The 18,719-nt window shown below is 46.9% G+C and overlaps 1 protein-coding gene across 1 annotated transcript in view; it reads right to left on the bottom strand.

The window, feature by feature from the left end:
* Window positions 1-18,719, bottom strand: part of APOB (apolipoprotein B) — a 39,273-nt gene that overhangs the window by 11,499 nt on the left and 9,055 nt on the right. Inside the window, exons 9-25 of the mRNA XM_045844323.1 lie at window positions 18,008-18,227; window positions 17,014-17,241; window positions 16,674-16,791; window positions 16,414-16,560; window positions 15,472-15,683; window positions 14,964-15,201; window positions 14,203-14,379; window positions 12,611-12,802; window positions 11,053-11,220; window positions 10,360-10,574; window positions 7,635-7,802; window positions 6,692-6,822; window positions 4,173-4,383; window positions 3,436-3,611; window positions 3,126-3,313; window positions 2,325-2,470; window positions 219-592 (exon numbers count right to left, since the gene is read on the bottom strand). Of these exons, the coding sequence (XP_045700279.1) occupies window positions 219-592; window positions 2,325-2,470; window positions 3,126-3,313; window positions 3,436-3,611; window positions 4,173-4,383; window positions 6,692-6,822; window positions 7,635-7,802; window positions 10,360-10,574; window positions 11,053-11,220; window positions 12,611-12,802; window positions 14,203-14,379; window positions 14,964-15,201; window positions 15,472-15,683; window positions 16,414-16,560; window positions 16,674-16,791; window positions 17,014-17,241; window positions 18,008-18,227 (3,309 nt within the window). The remainder of the gene's footprint in view (window positions 1-218; window positions 593-2,324; window positions 2,471-3,125; window positions 3,314-3,435; window positions 3,612-4,172; window positions 4,384-6,691; window positions 6,823-7,634; window positions 7,803-10,359; window positions 10,575-11,052; window positions 11,221-12,610; window positions 12,803-14,202; window positions 14,380-14,963; window positions 15,202-15,471; window positions 15,684-16,413; window positions 16,561-16,673; window positions 16,792-17,013; window positions 17,242-18,007; window positions 18,228-18,719) is intronic.

Here is an 18,719-nt window from a genome sequence, read left to right as displayed (position 1 = left end):
TGCCTGTCTGTTTTCTCTGTTACTGCCTAGTAGAATACTGGATATATTTAATAAATATTCCTATTGGTTGAATGAATGAATGAATGAATGAATGGGTTTCCGAGTAGCAGGAAAAATATCTGTAAGAAAGCCCAAGTCCTTTTCTCCCTGGAGAAGCCTATCCCATCAGAGCCTGCAATGCCTTAGCCCTGTGCACCCTCTACCCCAGCAGGGCTCACCTTGCACATTGTAGGACAGCAGGTCGACCACAGAGTCAGCCTTTATGCGGTACCGAGCCTGAAGGCTCAAGTGGTCCATGCTGGTGTTGCCGCCGGTGTAGGAGGCGGACCAGTTGTAGAAGTTGCTGTAGACATTTGTGGAAAGGTCTAGGACACCCAAGCGAGGCACCCGCAGTTCGTAAACGGTGGGGATGGTAAAAGTGGGGACCTGGAACTCTTGAGATGGCAGGTGGAAGCCCACAGACTGCAAGTCGATGACTGGGGTCCGAAGAGTCTCCACCATCTTCAGATCTTTGGAGGATTTGCCACCAAAAGGCAAAGGAATCTCAATTTTCAAATTGTTCTTGTTCATGGTGTATCTGACCCGGCCATCACTGAAATGAACAACAAAGACAGTGTCCCTGCGGTCAGGTATCAAGAACTTAAAATTCTCTGCCATCTGACCTGCCGAGTGACGGTGCATACACCCCATTCCCACACCGATTCTCGCTTTTCCCCATGCTGCTCCCTGTGCCCAAATCCCTCTGCTTTTACTTCCACCGATCGCACACTCACATCCACTGGAAACCCTTCTAGGAGCCACTTCCTTATTGGGACCAGCCTTGGTTGTAGTTAGTTGCTCTTGTTCTGACAGTGACGCAGTCCCTGACACCTATCTCAAAGAGCATGTCATAATTCTGCTTATGGAATTACAACTTACTTGCTCCTTTGTCCATGTCTACATGGTATCTTCCTGGGAGGAAGGGTTACGACTCGTCCAGTTTTTTCTTCTCACTCTACCTAGTCTAGTATCTTGCCCATAGGGGATACTTGGTACATATTTGCTAAACTGAATTCAAGCAACATGACATGTGGAAAGAACACAGGTGTGGGATAGAGTGGTAGCTTCCACTCTATGTTACTGAATTCACCTCGCTGAGTCTCAGTGATGTTATCCGTGCAGTGAGGGTAATAGTGCCCTTCCTGACAACCTCATGGAACTAAATAGCAAAGGAGAAAAATAACCAAACCAGTTTGTAGTCTTTTCAATACCATGCACGTATCATGGACTATTATAATAACTTATGAGGATGAAGTACAGTGGCAGAGTTTTAAATTTTGTAAGTAAATCAACTGTTCATTGCACTACTCCAACAGCGACTGGATGGTGTCCATCCAGGATCCTGGCATCCGGAAGAAGGATGCTGGATCAGACCCTAGGTGAGTCTAAGGTCCACAGTCCTATCTCGTCAGCACAGAACAGGGAAGGCTGCTGGTCAGAGGCACTGGTGGTGAAGGAAGAGGTTTCTGAGTCCCCCGAAACTGCCACTTTTCCCTCTTGTCTTCAATGGGTTTGCCCACGTGAGAGCTTTAGCAGACTTCCTTCCATTCACACTTCTGTGTTCTATGAAACTTGGCTGCTCAGCCTCAGACTACGGAAAGGCCCCTGTGACACAGACTACTTGTTTTCTTAACCCTGGAGATCATACAGAGAACAGTCAATCTAAAAAAAAAAAAAAGACACTTGTCTTCTTAGGTCATGCTCTGATTCTGTTTTTATTTTCATGAACTAAAGAAGAGCACTATGCGTGTTTCCGTAAATACAAGAGTGGCCTGTGTAGTTTGGAATCTGACTTCCCTGTAAGGAGGAGGCTTTATTGCTACAGTGAAATATCCTCTCAGGAAGCTCCCTTCATTCAGCGCTCAGTGGCCCCGCGGAGCTCCACAGCACGCTTGCAGTCAAGAGTTCCACTAGATACTCTCGGATTCTTTACAGCCAAACAGTTATGAGTGTATTCTGATCCTGAGCAAAGGAGGAATTCACTCACAATGGAGGAGAATGGAATGGCTTTCCAGTTTCAGTTGTAGTAAATAAAACGTTTTAGGGTGAAAGTACGAGAACACGCGATTATTTCTTAGGTGCTTCCTGAATCGGCTGGCATTGACATTCTGACCTCATGCTGAATAATGCAAAAATGCCACCGTGTGTATATGCCACAGCTGTTAATATCCTTAAAATGCTTAAATTATTTCCCTTTAAAATGTGAATTGGAGTCTCAGTCGTGCTAAGTAAAATCTTCCTCATATTTTGCATGGTTCAAGAAATTTTTCTGTTTATTTTTATACCTTTTCAAGAAGAGGTTTTCTGGGATGCGGAAGTCTGGCAATCCCATCTTCTGGAGGTTCAAGTCTTTTAGGCCACGAAGGTAAACTTGCAAACTCTGGGCATAAGGAAGAATCGCAGGTGCCTGCTGAAGCCATGCGTTTGTTGTCTACAAAATAATAGAAAGTTTTCAGGGCCATGGGCACAGATTAGGCAATAATCCTTACTTGACAGATCATTCACTAAGCAGGATGATGCACCGAAAGGCAAAAATAAATCACAGAAAATTATGACTTTTTAAAAAAGATTTTATTAATTTATTTTTAGAGAGGGAAGGGAGGGAGAAAGAGAGAGAGAGAGAAACATCCATGTGCAGTTGCTGGGGGTCATGGCCTGCAACCCAGGCATGTACCCTGAATGGGAATCGAACCTGCGACACTTTGGTTCGTTCGCAGCCCATGCTCAATCCACTGAGCTATGCCAGCCAGGAAATTATGACTTTTTAGCTGTCAGTCATTGATTGCTTCCTGTGTTTTATTAAAGGAGCATATCATATAGTCAGACTCCTAGCTAGTGTCCTGAGGCTTCCTTTGATACCGAGTCACAGCCAACTCTTTCACTTAGTTGTATATCCACTTAGCACTTACCGTACCCAGCCTTGTGCAACTGTGTGACCATGCACGGATGTGTCTCTTCTCCCCTGAAATTCCCTGGGGATGGGAAGCATGCCTTACCCATCTTCAGATCCCCTCCTTCACCTAACTCAGGGTTGGGGATGTAATTAGCACTTCCAACCATGCATGTGTTGACCGTGTTGTACTTACAGCTATTAATTTGGAGCCCATGTGCCGGAAAGTCATGTCTGTTTGAGGAACTCTGTGATCCAAGAGACTGTTGGTGTACATATGCAAGCTTTTAGGATAATCAGAGAGATCCATGGGGAAAGTGGAAGCCGCTTTCTTGGTATCCATGTTGGTGCCCGTGTTCCATTCAAATTCAATCTTGTCTTCATCTGAAAACATACATGTGAAATAGTTGTCAGTGGTACCAGGTCAGCCCTAACCAATGGCTCGCAACACTGCACTTGAGTACGGAGCGCTTTGGGAAGCGCTCCCCTGGGGAAGAGGCACGCACCATAGCGCCAGGCCAGCTTCTGGGAAATCGCGGAGCCATAAGCTGTAGCCGATGAGTCCACTTGGAGGAGCAGTCTTGTGGGAGACCAGTGGGCGAGGGCTTCACTTCTGGCTTCTGCTTGCAGACGGGGTATGGAAATGACACCTTTGATTTTGCCTTCTTCCTTCTTGTCACAGCTATTGGAAAGAAAATCAGTTGACATCAATGACTTTGTCCCTCCCAAAGAGGTATGCAGGGTTCAATAGAAGATCGACTTGTGGTGATGAAAATGAAATACACGGATGGCTCAGAGAAAATGACCAGAGATGACACTCACTGACTTCTACAGTCAACACAAACTTAGGACTTTCTGGGGAGGTAGGGGAGAGAGAGGTTTTCAAAAACTGTCTGAAGGCTGCACTACCATTTACTGGCTCTATTACCTCGTCCAAATTATTTAGTCCCTCTGAGGTATGGTCTCCTTATCAATCAAAGAGGGAAACTCATACGTACCTTGAAGTTTATTATGAGGACTGAGATAATTACTTTAAAGCACCCAGCACAGGGCCTGATGAATAGTAAGTGCCCAGTGCCTGGTAGAAAGATCTAACTGCACATGTGCAGAGGGTCAGAATGCTGAGGACTCTCTCTGCCCCTTGGGCCGTAGACCAGGAATGCCCCAGGCTGGTGAGCTGCAAAGATAGGAAAGAGCCAGGAGGACCAGCAGCTCAGGTGAGGTCACCCTGAGCCTTCTGTACCTTATCTGGCCAGTGAGGGCGATCTCCGTGATTTTCTTGTTCTGAATGTCCAGGGTGAGTTTGTAAGATGTTTCTTCCTCAGCAGATTCATCACTAACTCTGAGGACTGTCCCAAGGTCAACGTCCAAATCTGGAATTTGCATTTCACTGGTCAAAGTCATAGTCTGCCGGTTATATCTGAACATCATGGAGGCCTCGGTCTGCTTTACACCTGAAAGAATGTACAAGGTGATCAAAACATGTATCCAGAAGCTCTGTTTAGGATGGAGAGGGAAGGAAAGGCAGAGGAACGCCCCACCTACTCCATGGCCTTAAATGAGGACCCTGCAGGATTTTACCCTCGTATTTTAACTCAGTGATGCTCATGTATTTATTTGCTCAATCTGCAAATATTTATTGATTGCCTATCATGTGCTAGGCACTGTGCTCTGCATTGGGGAGCTCCTGCCCTCACAGAGCTTACATCCTAGTGGGGAGAACAGACAATAAACAAGTAAATTATTTATATCACCTGGTAAGTGATATTATCTAGAAATGACAACTGGATAAGACAATATTAAGTTTGAGAGGGGTAAAAAAGGTGCTATTTCATGTGTGGTGGTCAGAGAAGCTCTCCGTGGTAAGGGGATATCTGGGCAGGGACTCGAATGAGGAGAGGGGCTGAGCCCAGCTGCATGCTGGGGGGAGGACGGTCCAGGCAGAGGGAACCGGAAACACCAAGGGCCTGCTGTGGGAAACACTCGGCGCGTTCTGGGGACAGTAGGGCTCAAGGTCCTTCTGCGTCAGGCAGATGTGACATCTCTATTGACTCTCCTCTGATGACACCCTTCCTAGGTTTTTGCCCCTCCCCTACACCCTGCCTCATCCTTCCCAAACTCCTTCCTTTTTTTTTGTTTCTCTAATTCTTTTCTTTATTTTAATCATTCTTCAAGTACAGTTTTCCACCTTTTCCCCCCATCCCAGCCCACCTCCCTCCCAGCCTTCTGCACCTCCCTCCTGTTTCCAGCCCTCTGCCCTTGATTTTGTCCCTGTGTCCTTTATACTTGTTCCTGCAAATCCTTCACCTCTCTCCCCTGAAATTTCCTCCCCTTTCCCCTCTGGCCACTGTCAGCCTGTCCTCTATTTCAGTGTCTTAGGTGATATTTTGCTTGTTTGTTTGTTTTGTTGTTTAGGTTCCTGTCAAAGGTGAGATCCTATGGTATTTGTCTTTCACTACCTGGCTTATTGCACTTAGCACAATGCTTTCCAGTTCTATCCATGCTGTCACAGAGGACAGGAGCTCCTTCTTTCTTTCGGCTGCGTAGTATTCCATTGTGTGAATATACCACAGTTTTTGATCCATTCATTTACTGATGGGCACCTAGGCTGTTTCCAGCACTTGGCTATTGTAAATTATGCTGCCAAACTCCTTTCTTTCTGGCAAGGACCACGTGTTTCCTCCAATCCACAGGCTTACCTACTTTATGTCTTCTGTCACATTGTCGTATGACATATTTTTTCAGCATGCACCCTGTGGATGTCTCCTATGGATTTGTTTTCCTAGTTTAATTTGGAAACACACTATTCCTACCCAAGAAATCTTTCCAAGTGAACATCTAAGTTTGTCCTATCCCCTAAGACCCACTCCTCCAGCGGCCTTTTCCATTGCAGTGAGTGGCATCTCCATTTTTCGGTTGCACAGGCTGAAAAACGCAGTCACCCTGATTCCCTTTTTCCTTACAGTCAACGCCCACTCCATCAGCACACCTTGTCAGCCTAACCTTCACACTGCGGCCAGAATCCAACCATTTCGCAGCTCTCCTTGGCCACCACTGTAATCCCAAGGCCCCCGCCTTTGGCTTGGATTAATGCCATAGCCTACATACTAATCTCTCTGTCTTTGTCTTCAAGTCTTTCCTCAGAATAAACATACATCAAATCATGAAAGCTCTCCAGTGGCTTTTTATTGCATGCAGTAAAAGCCAACGTCCTTACAAAACCCACGAGACTATCTTTCCTCCACGTCGCCCTATCTTTCTGACCCCGCCTCCTCCCTGCTCTGTTTCTGCCACACTGGCTTCCCTCCTCCTCCTCCTCACACATCGCAGCTGTACACCTGCCTCAGGGCCTTTGCACCTGCTGGCTCCTCAGCCTGCAAAGCTCTTTTCATATGGCTTATCCCGTTACCTCCTTCAAGTCCCTCTCGCATGCTCCCTTTGGCAGGGAGACTTGACTTCCCCTTCTCCTGCCTCCTCCCTCCACTCCTGCCATTCTCTGCACTCCTCTACATCCTCTTTCTTTCCCCGGCAGTGCTCTGATGTCCTAAATATTTACTTGTTTGGTTGTTTACTGCAAGCTCCATGAGGGCAGAGACTATCTTCACTGTTTACTGTGCTAGCCTCCGCTCTTAGAATAGGCCTGACACTAATCAGGCACTCCATACCTATTTGTCATACGCATTGCCTTAAAGATGTTCTCCTCATGGGCTCTGGACCTGCAGCGGAGGGTAGGGATGGAAGAGCCCTTTTCCGGATACCTACCTTCTGCCTGGATTACGAACTTCAGCAAGTCCACCCGGGCTTTGCCCTCTCCCTGGAGATTGTAGATTGCGCTGGCAGAGTACTGCTCTACCTCTCCTGTGGGCCTCAGTTCCAGGTCATACCTAGAGAGGCTACAATGCACATGGTGAGTGATGTTAGAGTTTTCCATGGTGAGGATGCCCACAAAGTAACTCAGCCCCAATAGCCACAAAACCATGGTCCTCATTCTAAGATGGACTCTTCTCCTTAACTGATGAGCTTTACCCTCCCTTTCAAGTCCCTCCAAGAGCCCAAGGCCAGGGCAGATCCTGGTACTCCCAGCATTCCTGGACAAGTAGAGCAGAAGTTGCTGGTTGTGTGAGCAAGGCTGAGAACAAGCGGTGAAAGTGGGGGATGGGGAGTGGAAGACATGTTGCTTTTAAGCATGGCAAGGGCTTGGAACACCTGTGGGCTCTAGAGGAGGCCTCCCCAGTGAGCCTGGAGGCTCAGAAACACAGACACTGAGTTAGAAGCAAACCGGAATATGTTCTGTGATCCCCTTATCAAATGCACGTGGGAGAAAGGGGGGGCACCAGCTATAAAGAGATGCTTTTACAGGAGTGGTTCTCCAGGGCAGTGGCTGCAGGTCCTTTGAGGAGCACAAGAGAATTACTTTGGCTATTTATTTTTGGAGCTAAGACCTCCCTCAGTGATCGGGACTCCTCGCTTTTCACCACCACCGCTCCCCTCCCACCTGTGGGGGAGCCCAGTCCTAGACTCAAAGTTTAGGCAGGAATCTGTGTACCCTTCAGGTGTGTTGGGTAGAGGACCACTGTTTTAAATAATTAAAAGAGGGTACAAACTACTGAGGCTGGTGACCCAGGCCCACAACACAGCATTTTTTCCCTTGCCCTGTTAGGTAGAAGGTAATCAGACGCTGGGCGGGACTTGGAGCGTGTCTGACCTGGTGTGTCCGATCAGAGGATAGTAGGAACCGCTGTTGGAGTAAGCGCTTGTGGTGCAGTAGTTCAGGCCGGTAATGAAAGGCTTGCAGATTGACTGGGACTCCCTGTTCTCCATTAGAGATGGAATCACTTGCGTTTTGGTGGTAGAGACCAAGTGCAATGTGTTGCTAGTGAAGAAAGAAATACCCTGAGTTATTCAGAAGTCATGAATCAAAATGAACATCACTGATTCTCAGCACAAATGTCCTCTTATCCTGCCCTCTATCCCCCCTCTGTCCACACCCATCTCAGCTTCTTTGATTTACGCAGACACAAGTCACACTAAAACACTGACAAGGCTAACCAGTGACTCCGTGTTTCAGACACTGCACTGAGTTCTTTACATTTGTTATCTGTAATCCCCACAACAGCAGGCATTAGGGGCCTCCTTTTACACAGGAAACAGGCTCAGCAGTGTAAAGCAACTGTCTCTGGGACCTGACCTCAGGTGTGTTCCTTCCTTCCGATGATGCAGGGTAACAGGTGCCCTGTCTCCTTTCATCTGAAGTCTCTTAGTCCCTATTGGCTTCTTTCCATCAGCATTAAACACACTAAGAGTCTTCTCCCCTTCTACACGTGTGCGTGCTCTCTCTTTCTCTCTTCTCGCTCTCTTTCCCTTCCACCCCCTCTTTTCCCTCACCATCAAGAAATTTGTCTTTGCCATCTCCATTTTCTTTCAACACCCTTCTCCTGAACTCCTATCTGACTGCCACCTGCCCTGGGTTTCTGGAACTGCTTTCATCAGCATCTCCAATCACCTTCTTGCTCCCAACTCCAATGGACATTTTTAGGTTTCATCTTCCTTGATCTCTTAGAGACATTCAGTAGAGTTGCTCACTTAGGGCCAGATTAAGACTTTAGAATCCATAACCTACGAAACAATTATGGTCTCCTTCTCCCAAGTGTGTACTTAAAAGAGTAGTCAGTGCAAGAAAGTTCAACCATGTCTTGGTTTCGCCCAAGTATGCTTTTCTTTGATTGATCATACTCTTTCCTCAGCATTGTTTCTTCATTTTAGAGGTAGTACCCTAAGATGCAGCTATCCTTGTGGGCTAGAGCCCTAAGTGTCAGATCCACCTCTGGGGTCACTCCTGGGCTTTGGTGACCCTTCACAGATCTTGGCTCTCCTTCTGCATCTCTGGTCACTCCCTGTCACTCTTTGCTGCTTGTCCTCTCCCCCTTCACGTGTTTATGGTCTCCACATTTCTGCTCTAGTCCCTCATGGTTTACTCTGTACCAATTGCTGTCTGACTTCAATGACCTCTCTATGCCAACTCCCAAATCTGCATTTGTACCTCAAACCTTTTTACTGAGCTCAGACCCATTGGCCCAGTTGCCACCTGGATATGCTAATTGGTTCCAATGCAATATATCCAAACCTGAATTTGTCATCTTCCTCCACACCAGCCTCTCGCCCTCATTAGTCCATTTTTCAATGAATGGTACCCCCTCACTCCCCTTTCCTCCTTCCTTGGCGTAACCCCCCATATCCAGTCAATCACTAAGTACTCATGTTTCTAAGAATTTCTAGAGTTGGCTCACTCCTTTCTACACCTAGCAGGCCACTGGCACCTCTCACCCACATATGATTTTGACAGACTTCTAACTGGTCTCCCTGTCTCTGGTCATGCCTCCTGCCCACCCACAGACCACTCTGGAGTCAGAATACATCTTCTAAAACACATCTTCTAAAATTATTTATGTTCCCATTTTAAACTCCTTTGCCTTCAGAAGAGGCCAAACTCCTCAGGGTGGTTCAAAAGACTGACCCTTGCCCGCCTCTCCTGTCGTCTCTCATTCTGTTCCCTGGGCACGTGATTACACTGAATGTGCTGTAGCTCTCGAACCATATCCTTTTCTCCTGCAGGCAACCACACATGCTTTTCTGTTGGCTTGGGGACAGTCATTCCTTCCTCTTTTGTCTGAATAGTTCTGACAGAACTTCAGATATCAGCTCAAGCATGACTTTCTTCGGGAAGCTTTCCTGAACTACCACAGGCTCCATGTTGTAGAATTTCAAGGTCTCCTAATATGTCCCCTAACTTAGCCTGTACTTTATAATTACTGTTCACTTCCTCGTATGCCCTTCCCATATACTGTAAGCTCTCTCATTCAATGCGCTTGGTCTATGGTAGGCAATTCAACACCATTTTAACTATTTTTGAATCAACAAATTAATGTGCCCCAAATACAGAATCTATGGTAAATCATTATTTGAGGAGATCACTGAAAATAAAGCTCTTAATCTGAGGCTCTCTCTCCCATAGTCATGAGGTAAGGACTTCCACACTGTATCTTCTGAGCTAGCTACCACCAGTCAGTATGTCCTTTGGTATTTTTTCCTGGGAAAAATGTCCATTTCCCAAACATCGTTTCTCTAGAGCTAATGCTTTTTTCATTCTCAAAACAATGAACAAATAAAAAAACCCCCATAACCTAATAACAACTAGGTAATCTAGATCTTAAGTCTCCATTTAGTAAAGTGTAGGAAGTTGGGAAAATTATAATAATTATTTAGTGAGTGTAGGCTAGGTTAAAAGTAGGTAATCCAGTACTTTCCCTCTGTCACACCAGACCCACTAAGGTCAGAATTATCTCAATTAGCTGTCTCTCTGGGTCAAGTCCTGCAGGTACAGTCTCAATTCTCCTGAAAACTGGCCAGTCAGACCCAGCTGAAAGAATCACCTGATGCTGAAGAGCTTAACTGGCCTCTTCGGAGCTTCAATGATGAGCTTCAGACGCCCAGCACCTGGGACAGCTCGTGCCGTCAGGCCTGTCTCGTGGAAGAAGTTGACGTTCATTTGGACACCACTTCTAGCGAAGTGTGGGATGATGATGCCCATATTTGTCACGAACTCCACAGACACAGAGGGCTTTGCCACCAGTTCTGCCTGCATTCTCTGTGAGTCAGAAAATGACCTAGTCAGCTTTGTTAAATAACTTCGTCCTCTGTGGTCAAATCAACCACCTTTCCCATCCCTGGGCAAACATGTCTGGATGGCTCACACCTCAGGAAACATTACTGTGATTTGTCTGAAGGGAGAAAAGCCAAGTTCTCAGTTTTCCAGGGCCAAACAACACTGATATCCAGGACTAGGAAGTGCCCAAGTTAACTTTAAGCATAAGATAAAAAAACCCAACAGGAATCCCCATGTATTGAGAGAATAGCTGGGTTTTCATGTGACTGCCACGCTCCCCTGGGAGCTAGCAAGGCAGAGCATCCTAATGGATCCCTAGAGTTTTCCATGAAAATGAGTGAGGTGATTGCGTTGACGAGGCACTTCACCTTGGGCTGGACACACACGTGAAAATGGCATAAGATACCCGCCCTGGAAGAAGAGAACAACCAGAGGAATCAGAAGGGAAATGGAGTCTTACGTTGCCTGCTTCCAGTTTCACCCCGGCCTTCATTCCGGGAGTGAGGACTCCGGAGGAGGACACTTGCAGTGGAAGGCCGAGGCTGGTGGGGAGCTCAAAGGCATTGTCCATGAAGATGTAGTGAAGGAACAAGTCACTCGATGAACCTCTCTTGACGGCCTCTGCAATCTGCGCATCCAACGGGGGAGAGTAAGCGAACCTGAGCCCCCGCGGCGTGGGCTTGCTGGCATGCCCCTCCCACACATCAGGCAATAATTCTTCTCCTTCACCCAGAAAAAAAGTCTAGCATATTTTGATTAGCTGAATGGTTTAATAAGTAAAGATAAATTATTATTAAAGATTTTATTTATTTATTTTTAGAGAGAGGGGATAGGAGAGAGAAAGGAAGGGAGAGAAATATTGATGTGTGAGAGAAACGTTGATCTATTGCCTCTAGCTCACCCCCAGCTGGGGACCCGGCCCTAACCCAGGCACATGCCCTGACCAGGGATCAAACCGGTGACCTTTTTGATTTGTAGGCTGATGCTCAACCCCCTGGGCCACACCAGGCAGGGAAAGATGGATGGTTATTGATTTCAAAAAATTGGGATATAAACTATTGCCCTGGATAGTTATCCTATCATTTTCAACTGGTGATTCAGAAGGCTTTCAAGACTATTGCTGGGTCTCAGAGCTTTATGAAGTCTCATCGCTCAGCATGGCTTAATTCTGGAGTTTTGGAGTCTAAATGTAAATGAAGGATTATTTGAAATACAATATATTATGGTAAAACCATTTTTTTTTGCAACCAACAACCTGTTGAGATGACATACATATTAAGTATGCATTGCTTTCGTTTTTTAAGACATGCTTAGAAAATACTTGAGATCAGTTCTCTTAAAACAAATATTTTTTATTTATTAAATGCAGGAGAGTAAATTCCCATATTTTCTCTCTTCTCAGTAAATTAATAATAACAAACACTATAGCTCATAATTAGATAACAGATTACGGTTAGCCGAATACATTATTTCCTAATCATTGCATCATTTCAATATTAAAAGAAACCTGTAGCACAGGTAGAGACAGATATACTCAGCATCGTCTTCCAGATGAACAAATGAATACTCTTCAAAGATACACTTAAGAGTATGAATAGCTTAATTTCTAAATGTTACCGATTTCTTGTTATCCAAGAATCTTCTTCACTAAAATTCAAGGCAAACCTGTCTCTCTTTTTTAAATCCTCACCTGAGGCCATATTTTACTGATTTTTGGTGGGCGGAAGAGGGAGAGAGATACAAATGAGAGAGAAACATCCATCAGTTGCTTCCTGCATGTACCCCGATCAGGCATCAAACCCACAGCCTGGGTATGTGCCCTGACCGGGGCTTGAACCTGCAACTTTTGGGATGATGCTCTAACCAACTGAGCCTCCCAGCCAGGGCCAAACCTGTCTCTTTGAAGGAAGTATGAGCACTTTTGCTGGTGTGTGTGGCCAGAATCTTAAGGGAGTCTGAGAGATCTCAAAGGAGCACAGGCTAAACGCACCACCTATGCTGGGGCCCGGCCCACTCACCATCTGGGGGATCCCCGTCAGAGTACGGGCGCCGCTCAAGAACAGCCTTCCCAGGAGCTGGAGGTCGTGGAGTCTGACAAAGCCGAGCTCCTCTCCTAAGATGCGGAGGTAGGCTCTGGCTTCTGGGAATTCTTCGGATTTCAGATCTTTGAACAGCTTCTCAAGGTTGAGCATGATTCCTTTGACCATGTCCTGGGAATTAACCGACAAGAGACCTGGTGAGATGTCAGCATGGCCAAACGCCTTCAGATTTCTGATTGGGGCCTGTCTGCTGCAGCCGCAAGGCACCCAAACAGAAACACTCAGAGTTGGGGAGTCTGGGCAGGCACTGAAGTCAGGCTCTCACCTCTTATTTGAAAGATAAATAGCTTCTCCAAACTGAGACGAAATAACTGAGGTCTTGTCAGGGACAGTGGTGCTTCCACACTGTTTGTAACTTAAGTCATGTATGCATAGAATGGGGGATCTCTACTCCCCAGGATGACAGGGTCCCTAGGCCCCCCCAGATGAGAAGACCCTCTATATTCCACCCCCTCCCCTGCTTACACCCTCTCCTTTGTGTAGGGAAGAATCGTAGGGGTTTCTTGGGAAAATTAGCTGTCAAATAAATTGGCCAAAACCTTGAAAACACCTGATACTAGACAAGTTTGTCTTAGCAATAAGAAAAATTCCATTGACTGATGCTTAGCTATTGAGAGAGAAAAGAGAGTGACTGGCAGGCCCAAAGTAGATCCATTTCCCTCAGGCTCAAGTAAAGGTAAGCAAATTAGAACAAAAAGGTAGGGCCATCTGTGAGCATCTAGAGGCAAATTACTGCCCTGCTTCTCAAACTGAAATGTGCACGCAAGTCACCTGGGGGTCTTGCTAAAGTGTAGGTTTGGATTCAGTAGGTCCCATTAGGCTTGAGAACCTGCATTTCTTTAATGCTCCGCTTTGACGCCAATGTCTAGACCACACTCTGGGTAGCAAAAAGTTAAGGACTAAGAAGCTCCAGATTAAACTACCTACTTTCTACTCCTTCAGCGGGGGCTCACGCTAGCTTCCGAGTGAATTTTGCTTTCATTAGCTAATGCACAGAGGTGGGTGACAGGCACAAAAGGAGTTAAACATAATTAAAATGTGAATTTAAAAATTATAATAGTTAGTATCTGCTTGTTGAACAATCAGCACCAGAGTCAGGCACTCTGCTTAAAGGTTTACATACTTTATTTCATTCAGTCTTTAAATAACCTTGTGAGGTATGGGTTACTCTTATCACTCTGGGGATGCGTAAACAGATAGACATAGTATCGGGCAACACGTCCAGGGTTGCACAGCTTGAAGACAGTGAGGGTAGAGTCCAAACCTGTGCCCTAGACACTCTTAGCCATTACGCTAGAGTGCCTCCAAAGAGACTGGTTCCTGCACACACTGTGTCTCCAGGAGCCTCATAACTGCAGAGGAAACTGGCTGTTACTTTCAAAGGACCAATGAAAAAAGCCAGAGTTGTCACTTAAGTGAAATAGTTTCTTGATTACTTCCAGGCTTAGATGAGAATATTTTTGTACCGAGACCCAAAGCTTTCCTTGACATGACACTTAACAAAAACATACCTGCTCATGTTTATCATCTTTGTTGTAGCCAAAGTGGTCCACCAAGACCTTGGAGACATGATCGGGAACTTGACCGTCAACCCAGTACAAAGCCTTGTTGACGCTGTCTGGGAAAAATCCGTTCTTCCCAAAGAAAGCTTCCAGTGTTGGCTCAAACCCTTTTCCTTCCAAACCAAGCTGAGAAAGAAAATCAGGCAATAAATGCTATCAGGTTTCTTTGTTGGATGTCAACCTCCTATTCCCCTCTATATATCCATTTAATTGAACAAGTATTTGATAAATACTATAAGTCAGGAACTGAGCTTAGCCTTCCACAGGAGTTGCATTATTTAAATTTTAGTAGAATCTTAAAGGCAGAACTGCCTAAAGAACATCTGCCTCCCCCTCACCCCCTTCCAGAAAGACAGCTAAGGTTTAGGGAGGACAATTAATTAAACCAAAGATTCAGAGCTGGGAGTGGATTTGGGGTTTGAACCAGTTCTGTCTGAGTGCCTACACCATGCACTTGCTTGTATTTTGGGTCTAAGGGCTTTTACAAAGCATCTACCTTTCCATGCATGATAAGAAGTCATGCTTCAGGTGACCCCTAGCAGGGAGGAAGGGAGGTGGGAAGAAAAAGACCTTGAAGGGATGGTATGGAACTACAGCCTGATGATTCTTGTTCCTCCTCGCCCTGGCTCACGAGTCACTTGGCCTTTTATTTATGGTGTAGAACAGAAGGGACTAGAAAACACAGGACTCTTCTTCAGTCTCACACTTACCTCAAAGAGGTCAACTGAAGCAAGTCCAAAGACAGTGAGAGTAGTTTTCAGCATGCTTTCTCTAGGCAGGTAATTATTTGGATCAAATATAAGATTGCCTTCAATTTTGGCTGAGACTGGGTCAAGTGATGGGAGAGAAACAGATTTGGAAAAGTGGTAGTTCCGGGAAAATGCTCTGAAGTCCATGAGAGTTGGGAGCTGAGAGTTTTCCAGAGCGCCTTTCACTAGCTCTTTCAAACTAGAAGAAAAGAAGGATGATATTTTGAGCCGGCACATCATATAACTTATGCTTTGCTCCTCTTTCCCCAAGTAAACATGGATTTCCAGGTGCTACCAAACTCATGAATCTGCCCCAAGAGTTGGGCTCAGGTTTGCTGTCCTTTTGTACCACTGTTTGTTCCAGAAGAAAGAGTGCTCTCTCAAGGGCAGGCAGGGGCTGAATCCAAACTGAGGTTTGGAATTCCAGCCCTTTGTAACAAACAGGCGGGGGGAAATTATTCTTACTTACTCCTGGACATACAATTCTTCTGAGTTTAGGATGTTGGCAATGTGGGAAGCCACGAAGTTCTTCACTTGCTGATTCTGTTCCCCTGGGAGAAGCTGGGTGATGTTGCTAATATCCGACTGAGAAGGGTCCCTCATCAGCATGAGATAGGCAGCCAGTCGCTTATCCCCTGGGGCCGCAGCATCCAGGAAAGTCTGCAGAAGGACCTCCCGGACCTGTAGCCGAAAAAGAGGAGACTGTTATCAGTGTCCTTGGGTCAGAGAACAAGTCTTGCAAACAACTGGCATGGTTGCAAGCAAGTTATTATGTGTCAGCTGAATTTCTCTCTAATAACTCTTCAAATGATGGTATGGCATCTTCTTGCTAGTGTTCCCCAAAACAATGAGCCTGAGGAAGGTTTCTCAGAAGACTCTTATCAAATGCATGTCAAGTTCAATTTCAGTAAAATATGCAAGCTACAGCCAAGTTATGACTTGTTGGAGGCCTGCCACTAACTGAAAATGAAGTTGTTTTCCCATAAATTAGTTCAATATGAGGTTAAAGGTTGAAAGGGAAAGCAAGAGTCGGGGCTCATAAATAAAGTAGTGTCCAAAGATATGGAGCCATTGCCACCTATGGTGGGGGCAGGCTGACCATTGGAGATTGGGGAGATTGGGGGAAATCGGGCCTGTTTTCCTAAGATAAGAGTGGGAGCGGTGGTAGATCTGGTAGGAGGATAGCATGTCATAAAAATCTCAAATTCTGCATTCTGGAGCAGCAGCAGCGAGGTCAAATATTTCTCTCATGTTCACGTACTGCTGGGCAGTCAAGTCCATAGGCTTGCTGAAAATTTGCAGTTAGCAAGCAGTAGCATATAGGCCACAGAATGACAAGATTAAGAATCTCATTCCAAATCCTTGTCAATCGGAATAATTTTCCTTTGCAGCCCCCCTCTGCGGACTTCACCTCATCTTTATTTTTCATTTTCCGCAGGGCCTGGATGGCGGCCTTCTGAATCAGCAGCGACGGCTCTGCGCTTCGGACACAGTTCAAGAGGGCGGATGTGAGTCTTGGGGTGAGCTGCTCCATGGCTCCGCCGATATTGCCAATGACCTGCATTGCCAAGCACCGAGAGGGGATCAGGATGCAGAAAGGGAAGGGAGGGGTGTCCAGGAAAAGTGTGCCCCCTTCTGCAATGGTGCAGATTACACGAAAGACAGAAGTACCCTCAGAATCAGGTAGGTGTGCTCTTCGTTGCCGGTGCAGTCATCTCGGATCTGCTCCAACAGGTAATCCGCGATGTCCAGCAGGTCTTGAGTCGCTGTAGGGTGTGTCTCGTGATACCTGCAGAATAAGAGTTAGGATTCGGTAAGTATGGCTAGCGTTATCTGAAAATCTGAACTTGTGTTGGCTGATTTCATATTTCAGATCGTAACTCTTAAAAAGATCAGGAGAGAAACAGAAGAGTAAGCATCAGGGCCTGAAAGTGGAGGAAGGGGCACAATCTTGATACAGAGATGCGAGGTCTTCCTCAGCTCCTGCAGGGAGAACCAGGGTAAAGCGCACCTGTTGATCACGTGACTCAGAGCATAGAAAGTAGCCCGGCTCTGCTGCTCCTTGGCTGTGTTGAAGATCTCCTGCAGCCGCTCGGCCGAGGGCTCCGGGGTCAGGGCCACCAGGTAGGTCACGATATCTATCAGCAGTGGGTTGGCTTTCTCGCTCTTCAGCCACTGGAGGATGTAGGTGTAACACTGGGGCTGTCCACACTGGATCAAGGCCTGTAGAGTGACGGGGCTGGGAGGGGAAGGACGGAGAGGGAGTCACACAGATCGTCTTCTAGGTATCTTCAATCACCTTAACCCACAGCGTTCCTTCTGCCCTTATTCCCTTACTCACTGTCCAAATCCAATCATATTTCAAAACCCAACTCAGATCCCCAGAACCCTTTGCCCGAGAACCAGGAAATCTTCCTTGTGAGCATTCTCTACAGAGAAGGCATCACGGAGACAAGTCTGAAGGAGAACCCCGGTCTGATCACCAAAAGAGCACAGTTATCCCTGTCCCTCGGACAGAACACAGAACGTGCTGGGCGAACGTCGGCATGGTCTCGTTTTCACCCTCACTTTCCTCTCTACTCTCCACAGCTCCGAGAGCCATGGCCTTGAAGTACACAGAAATCCCAGTGTTCTTTCGTTTGCCTGAGTTCCCTCTCTGCCAGCCTAGAGGCTTCCGAAAGGCCCGGACTGGTCTCTCCGACCTTCCAGGGTGCCCGAACGAGGAATGGGAAGATACCCATCCGGATGTGGCAGACGGCTCTGTCTTGCCTTACCACACCAATCCACATCTGCCTTGGATGCCACGTGTGTTCCTGTGTGGTTGCCATGGAACTCCAGGCCCCTTAGCTGATACTTCTCCATCCAGCAAACAAGAGCCGATTGGCTAATTGACTATCTGGGTTGATATTTCAATGGTCCCGCAGGTTCCCTGTTTGGCCAAGGTTCAGCAGGGACCACAGGTTTGTAACCTCTGGAAGATCGAGCTGCAGCCATTAGAGACCTACCTGGACACCTGGACCAGCTTGGGCAGGAGGGACGCGACCGCCGCACTGTCGAGGCCCCGCAGCTCAGTGACCAGTTTATTGAAGAGGTTGGCTCTCTGGGCGTTCTGCTCAGAGACGTGCAGCTGCTGGAGCTCCTGGAGGGTCTTGAGCACGGCCTCGGCCTGCTGGGGCAGTGCCGTGGACTTGGTGCTCTCAAAGGCGAGACCTGCCTCCTCGGCCCCTGGAAGGAGGAACGTGTCAGAGGTCTTCTTGCTTACCTCTTCGTCCCGACCCCATCTCGGTCCACCAGAAACTGGGAGTCAGCAGGGGATCAGCAAAGGGGAAAAGAAAAGACCCCTATCCTGTACTCCATGCCTGCTTTGTATCGGGCTCTGTGCCAGGTATGTGACTCCAGTGTTTCACTGACTCATCCTGCTAGCCCTGTGGGTGAGTAGTACTCCTCGATGTAAAGATGAGGGAACCAAGACCCAGATTTGAGCAACTCTCCTGTCTGAGACCTCTTGGGTCTAGGAGGCAGAGCTGGAATTGAATCCAGGCTTGTTTGAATCTGGCTCTACAATGACCTCTTCGCCCAAAAGAACCCATGAGGAGGTGCTGCAGCAGACAGAGCTACTGCCGAGGCTCGCCCATGATTTCTTCCAGCTGGATCTAACAGCAGAGCGTGGGGGAGGGGAGACCCTTTTGGGTCCCCCCCACTACCCTGCTCTGACCT

This window comes from Phyllostomus hastatus, unplaced genomic scaffold, assembly GCF_019186645.2.
Source record: "Phyllostomus hastatus isolate PE091 unplaced genomic scaffold, TTU_PhHast_1.1 phas_contig_402, whole genome shotgun sequence".
NCBI lineage: Eukaryota > Metazoa > Chordata > Mammalia > Chiroptera > Phyllostomidae > Phyllostomus > Phyllostomus hastatus.
This window is presented reverse-complemented; position numbering and strand designations above follow the sequence as displayed.